The 7,678-nt window shown below is 40.6% G+C and overlaps 1 protein-coding gene across 1 annotated transcript in view; it reads left to right on the top strand.

The window, feature by feature from the left end:
• The first annotated feature begins 4,617 nt into the window (after window positions 1–4,617).
• Window positions 4,618–7,678, top strand: part of unc13d (unc-13 homolog D (C. elegans)) — a 17,802-nt gene continuing 14,741 nt past the window's right edge. The window contains exons 1-2 of the mRNA XM_033611929.2: window positions 4,618–4,796; window positions 5,788–5,814. Of these exons, the coding sequence (XP_033467820.1) occupies window positions 4,737–4,796; window positions 5,788–5,814 (87 nt within the window). The 5' untranslated portion in view covers window positions 4,618–4,736. The remainder of the gene's footprint in view (window positions 4,797–5,787; window positions 5,815–7,678) is intronic.

Raw genomic sequence — 7,678 nt, 5'->3', positions numbered from 1 at the left:
AAAAGATAAAATACAGTGCCAAATGCACACACATTTCCACATAAGCCTATTTATAATTACAAACAAATCAATAAAGACCACAAAGAAAGCCTAATTGCAATGTGATAACAGTGTTTGTCCCCCAGAGAAGCAGAGTATGTTTAGTCCAAGAATACCATAGTTTGTGAAGCAACCGAAAGACATTGAAAGAATAAGACAGTTGTATTGAGTTAAGTATAATTATGTCTGACACTGAAGGAAAAGTATGTCTTGTAGTCATAATTGTTGCTTTTTCTTCCCGTGTGCAGCCCTTGCATGTAGTTACGAGGATGTTTTGACTATCTTAGTTGTTCATTTTCTTAAATTTAGGGTCATATGATTTTAAATGACAGTGTCTTTACATACATTTCAATGTAACCTCTACCTATTTAACAAATATGACTTCCAACGGCTACAATCTGCCTGATCCTACTCTTATTCTCTCCTTAATCATAACAGTTGCATCATTAAATAAATGAAAAGTTACGACAAACAAACTTGTGACTACAGTGTGAAGTAGATATAGTGTTTTGGAAAAATGCACACTATGAAGGACCTCAGAATATTGAACCTAAAAAGTTTCACCAAATAACTGGGACAAAATTTTGACATTTGTCAAATCAAATATTTGTGGTGGGGGCTTCGAACCCCTGGGTGGGGGAGCCCCCCTGTGCGGAGTGTGCATGTAGGTGGGTTTTCTCTGGGTACTCCGGCTTCCTCCCACAGTCCAAAGACATGCAGACTAGGTTATTTTGGCTGTAGGTGTGAATTTGAGTGTGAATGGTTGTCTGTCTCTATGTGTCAGCCCTGTGATCTAGCAACCTTTTTTACAATAAGATTATAAACAGTCATATCATAAATAAATCTAGGTCTAAATCAGATCATCACTCTTCATCTTTGTGCAGGAGGTGGTGACACACTGTGGATTCATATCTAGCCCACTTGGCACTCCACCACAGCGAAGCGAAGACAGGAAATGATTTTTATTGCTGCAGGGTGAGCTAGCAGGAATGATAATTCTGGCACTGATGCCAGGTTGTCCCACTCGGCTGGAGTGGCAGTGGGGATGAAGATCGTTGTTGCGAACCCGGAGAATCCCAAAAAGCCTCCAGCTGACTGAGCAGAAGGGAACCAAACAGACAAAGGGACTTTAAGTGACTGTAAACAGGCACAGGTCAGCCTGGGTTGAAAGGTGCTTTCACACCTGTAGTTTGGTTCATTTGGTCCACAGCAGAGGGAAAAAATGATACATTGTGCCATTTTAGTTTTGGTTTAGTTCCTGTTCACACTGATTTTTTGCAAACTAACCAAGAGAAGTAATCAGGTAGCACGCTGACTGGACAGTTTTGGTGTTGTTTGGAGAAATCAAATTCTGGTGACTGACAGGTGTTTATGCAGCAGCACTTAAATGCTTCTAAAGTGTGTCACACAGAGCTCATAGAGAAATAAATGACTGTAAGCATTATTAGTAGGCTATTATTAGACTGCAAATCAATTGCATGTTATGAGTATGACAAACAGAGACAGGATGAAAAAAAGGCGTCTTGTAGGCTACAGTTAGATTTGGGGTTAAATACAGTGGGATCACTGTCACACACTTTTTAATGGACTTTATGAACAGACAAAGTACACAGTCAGATACAATGATGGCAGTTTTCACAGCTTTTTCAATCAGGGAAAATACCCTTGTGCATATGTGTTACCATGGTTACATATATGCATTAGCATATGTTATGGGATAGCCTATACGCGGCCTTGGCCTTTATCAGGATCAGTTATGAGATTGCAAACAGATTTTATGATCAGCCGATGGATTTTGGTTTAGCTGTTGAAATCTTGCTAACGAATGTACAAATAGAACTGGATACAGCATTGGGGGGGAGGACCCCATTCATTCATATGAAAGCTGCTCAGTGTCACATGAAGCCCAAAAAGTTTGACTTCCCAGGTGTAAAATTACTGGGATCTTCCATATCATTGGGCCCCCTGCTGAAAAAACCAGCATGGACCAGACCAGCATAAACCAGCATGGACCAACATAATTTCTATGCTGGTCCATGCTGGTTTTTTCAGCAGGGTAGAGTAAGTGTCAAGACTTCACCAGCCAAGTGGCTAACTTCTAGTTTGGTCCTCCAACAAAGATTTAATCATGCGGCTCCTCTAGGCTTTCGAAATGTTATCAGACTGGATCAAATTTCAACTGTTGAACGAATAATTTCATGGGGAGTGTGACACTCAGAAAAATGTATCCACTGATTTACAGATACCCCTTTTCCAGTGTAAAAGACATAAACTTTTTTGGCCCAATGGCATCACTGGATGAATCCAGAAGTTGTAATCCCAAGACTGGCCACTATGTCAAATTGGCTTCAAAGCTCAGCACACTCTCAGAGGGCCTATCAAATACCTGCATAACTAAATACAGTCCCATCTGTCACAGCTGTACACTGTGTTTAGTGCTTATTAGCAGATGTTAGCATGCTAACATGCTAAACTAACATGAGTTAGTATGCTAAACATCAGCATGTTAGCACTGTCATTGTGAAGATGTTGGCATGCTGACATCAGCATGGCTGTAAACACTGTCTTGTTTTAATTAAAAAACAATGAAAAATATTTTCCTTGGCTTTTATTAGAAGCCTTGTCATCTTTCTGTCAGACTTTTATTATAGGATGTCTATTTCCAGCAAGCTTGCTTAAAAAGGTTGGCTAATTCAAGATAGCTAGCAATGCTAATTGCTGGCTAACTAGCTAATAATGCTAGCAAGCTGGTAAAACTACTATACTATACTACTCCTATACGTAGACATGAACTATTTTAAGTCACATATGGCTAAATACTAGATAATGTTGTGAGGCAGGATGCCCCTGGGGGTTTTGCTCCCTTGCTAAAGCGTCTTGCCCCAAGATTCTAACATAATTTGACACACATACTGAATGTATATATCTGTGTGTGTGTGTGTGTGTGTGTGTTTTACTTAGATTTACATCTGTTAATACAGAGGACTCTAATTGCCTGGTGACATTTCTACTAGGCAGGGTGAATCCCAACTATTCAAGGGGCAGAGCATCTACTTCAGATGAGTTACAGGCCAACTTGACAATATCATACAGGCTATGGAGTAATACTTAAAATGCCCTGCCATACAAATAGGACAGGGTCATAACAGTTATTCTTTGATATATGATGTGTTACGCATTCCCAGTGTATGGCATGTGCCTCTTTCAGTAAGTAACAGTGTTTCTCAGAATGAGTCAAAGCAAAGCGAGTGGTCAGGTTGCAAAAGTACCCGCATGCTTGTGAAAGATGCGAGAAGATGCAAATTCATGGTGTGGGTTGGCAACAATAGTGGAGGGCTTTGTCTGTCTGGCTCTCTCTTTGTCTCTCTCTGACACTCACATAGGCAGTCCCAAACACAAAGTGGGAATGAATCGAACTCATTTTTTGTGCACATGCCATGAAAAAGTAGGTTGTATAACTGTCATATTTAGCTCAAATCGCAGTGTCAAATGTAGTAACTCTTCACATCTATGTGGTAATACACAGGATGTGATGTAACTATCATTAGGCCAAAAAAGGCCATCTGGCAATGACGTCAAACATAGTCCTCAAACTTGCAGCACAGTTGCGAATATGTTGAATATGTTAACTTGGGCTTTATATTCTGACATTTTATAGATCAAAGTTCTTGTAGTTGAGTAGTTCTTGACGTTAAGGGTCCTTTGGGGAGTTCCAGCACTCAACTCACTATAGAACTGATCCAAATCCTCTGATCATAGGTCACCCCCTTCATGGTTTCCTCCTCGACTGTTGTTGACATCCATAGAATTCTGGTCTTAATAATATCTAGCATTCACAATCTTTCAGAAGGACCTCCCTGACGCAGATTCATATAAAACTGGAGTCAGTGACCCAGTTTGTATCAAGTTAGGGATCCTTGACAACTTCAACAGCTAACATTCTTGTGCTTGTTATATCCCAAATAGTGTTTTTCTGTGACAAAAAATGTACCATCAAAACATTTTAGAAGCACCGACAGTCATAGATAAGATGCAGACAGTTTATAGTTACATAGAAATAGAAATAGAGAGCCTACAGAAGATGCGTGTGCGTAGATGTGTGTAGATGTGTCTAAATATATGCAGTGAAGTATTGTCAGACGTGAACTCTCAATGCAGTAATTACAATAGTATAATGGAGTAAATAAACTTTTGAATAGAATACCTCCTAATGGGAAGCAGGTGAAGCTGACAATAGACAAACCACAGAGCGACTGCTGTGGACTGTCTCATGTTACATGCTGTTTCATTGCCTCGTTCAGCTGCAATTAACATGTATCATGGATTTAGATTCATTGTGGGATCCATGGTGATAGTAACTAACAGTAAAATAATAACAGTAGACCTATAGGTAACAACATCGCATGCAAAACTAGAGCCAATAAAGTCATCAACAGTTTGGGTTTGTGCTTCAACTTTGAGCGACTGAGGTTTGTTTTTTTGCATTTAGACACGCTGCAGGGCACTAGATGGAGGAAAAAGTCATAAGTCACAGTTACTGACGTTACCACCTTCTACAGGAAGTGATGACTTCCGGCAGCTTTGTGATAGTTCATCGAACCACACCGAGCACACAGCTTCCCTATATCACACACACACACACAAACAGCACAGCAGCTTACCAGGCAGGAGTCAGCTTGTCAAATGTTAGCATCATTATGTCAAGTCAAAGTGAACCCACCAGCGCAGGAGCCAACCTACTGCAAACACCTGAACAGGTATGGACTACAGTGCACTTATATATGTTGAACTAAAGTCTACTAAATTTGTTTCATTTTGGCTCTCTGCCAGTTACTAACTACTCAGTTTATACTGCGCTGTGAAACTGATGCTGTCAGACACATGAACACTGGATCTACTTTTGCTCTGAAGGTGTTTTATGTTTCTCTAGGTTGTATTTGTATCATCTCTGCACAGATTTTCAGGTTTTAAGCTGATGAAACATGTTTCTATCTTTCTTGTGAAACCTGACATAAAAAAACCCAGACCTAAAATTGTCAGACGAGTTACAACAGTGTCAAAATAATTACTCCCCAAACACTGAGTCATGTTCTCCAAATGGCTATTTCAAGATGTTGTGACTATGATTCACAGCCGTATTGGATGTATGCTTGGATCAGATGATGCAGAATGAAGCATATTTGTCATGGAAGACAGCCATACAGTGTGTTTCTGTGTGTGCTGCAATTGTCTGCAGTCCACGCATTTAAAGGAAACTCCCCACTACTGTTTGTTATGTTAATCGAGCCATATTTTGAGCATTCAGTAGTTCTGCAACAAAGCTACTGCTGTATATGCAAACAAAATGAAAATGGTTATACACGTCTGCGTGAGATGTGGTCGGTTTAGTTTTATTTGTATAGTTATTTTTAGGATGGGTTACTAGTTGAATTTCCCAGCTTTGATATTAAATGTGGGTTTTGCTTCTAAGTCTCTTTTATTATCAGCAATAGAGGAAGTCTCTTAGTGAGGCAGGCCTTATCAGCAATCAAACACAACTGTTTCTTGAGCCTCGTGATGCTTTTTTTTTTTTTCAAGTGAAGGTATTTCAGTCTCTGCGTATTTATTATTAGAGCTAATGCTGAGATGAGGTCACCTACTAATACCTTTATGTTTCAGTTTGATTTCACTGAACTATGTATATTGACAGCATGGTTAGATTCCCTATATTTAATCATAGGCACATTTATTTACTTTGTTGTTTTTCAGGAACATGGCTTTTCAAGACACAGACAGGTAAAACACGTACGCCTTGCATTTCAAAGTGTGAATTCTTTTGTATTTATTATAGAAGATGTCATTTTTAGGGATGCATATTATGGATAACTGATAATTCCCCGCTTCTCATGGCAGAAACTGATAAGTTGACTAATAATTTAACATTTTTGTATTTTAGGTGAGAATGGTAAGATGTAGTGAGCAGTGACGGATGGTTTCATATTCCATAGCTCTAACCAAATCTAACCGACACCACAATTTTTAACACAACATGTTAAAGTCTTCATGCAGCCACTGAGCTGTTTAACTAAACATACACACTGGACTAATGTCATAAGTCTCTATGTCTGTGGTAAAACTTATGTTGCTCATGTTGGTATTGGTCAGACTATGAATGTGTGTGGTGACAACATCATACAGGGCGAGTGGGGATACCTCTGCGTGTACCAGGTCCAAATGCATAATTAGCTGGCAAAATTGGACAAAGGCTGGTCATCAAGTGCCATAAATTTGAGATTTGTCATTAATTGCATTGGGCTGTCTCTAGTAAACGTTCTGAAGCTTTCAACTGCCTGTCGAATGGGCACCACCATACTCCTTTTATGTTGCCATCACAACTTTTTAGGTGCTTTTAGAATCCTGCTTAGAATCCTATCTGTACTACCAACTACTCTCGAAGTGTGTATGCTTCACTTCTTAAACTGGGTTTTTGGAGTTTGAAAGGACACAAGCATTAACCGGGCAGTAAAAGACACTACTGACTTATACTATGGGAAATGTGGGATGCATTGGTTTTGGAGCTGGGGATTAAAAATCTTGCCCTCTGGTGCTAGCGTAATTGCTGGTAGACCTGTAATGTTTACTGTAATGGATTACCCAGCTCATTTGGCTGTTAACAGGCCATTAAATGGCTGTCATTAGTGGTGGTAAGCATAATAGATATGGGTTAGTAGGGGCCTGCCACACCTACTATTAGGATAAGAGGACTATTATCAGGCCATGAAATGAAACTCTCTGCAAAGGCCCGTTTCCACTGAAGAAGTTCCTGATACTATTTGGGGGGCAGGAACTACTACAGGAACGTCCTCTTGCTCAGCCCTCTCAACTGCCGTGTCTCCAATGAGAGAGCGGAGTACGAGGAAGGTTCCTGTAAAGTTACGGGCTCTGGATGTGACGTAATCATTGCGCGACCATTTAGCGGGACGACGTAGGGATGCCGTTAGCTGATAGCCCTTAGCGGTGTCTGTAATAACTCACTAAATGGCCCGTGAAAAAAAAAATTTTTTCCAGCGGATGTCTTAGTTACAACATGATTGAGCTAACTGGAGTAGTTTCATGTTGTATCCGACAACGGGAGGCTTTTAACAGATGACGTCCTGATGTTAGCTTTGCTGCTGCTGTTAGCTGTCCCTGTCAGCTGCAGCCACTGATGCTTTCTAGACATCGTGATTTCCCAAAACTGAATACATACCACACATATCAACACAAAACTGCTTTGCTAGCTCAATCATGTTGTAACTAAGATATCTGCTGGAAAAAATATTTTTTTCACAGGCCATTTAGTGAGTTTTTTTACATGGCGGCGGAAGCTATATGAACGAGCTAACCCTCGTCTGCTGAGTTTTAAAAATGCCGGCTATTTTGTTGCTTTCCGTTGACATCACATCCCTCCTTGAGTATATCCAATCAGCACCAAGTAATCCCCAGGCCCCAGCCAGGAGTCTTTCAGGGCCGTTCTGAGTACCTACTCCGAGGCAGGGACTTGTTTAGCCCCGTAAAAGTTCCGGAACTCTGTCCTTCAGGGGTGGTTCCTGCGGTGGAGACACACACCAGTGGCCCCGGCCCCGTAAAATTACCCTGAAGTTCCTGCGGTGGAAACGGG

Source organism: Epinephelus lanceolatus, chromosome 21 (assembly GCF_041903045.1).
Source record: "Epinephelus lanceolatus isolate andai-2023 chromosome 21, ASM4190304v1, whole genome shotgun sequence".
In the NCBI taxonomy this organism is placed as follows: domain Eukaryota; kingdom Metazoa; phylum Chordata; class Actinopteri; order Perciformes; family Serranidae; genus Epinephelus; species Epinephelus lanceolatus.
Note: the sequence above shows the minus strand (reverse complement) of the source record. Positions and strands in the feature narration are given on the sequence as shown.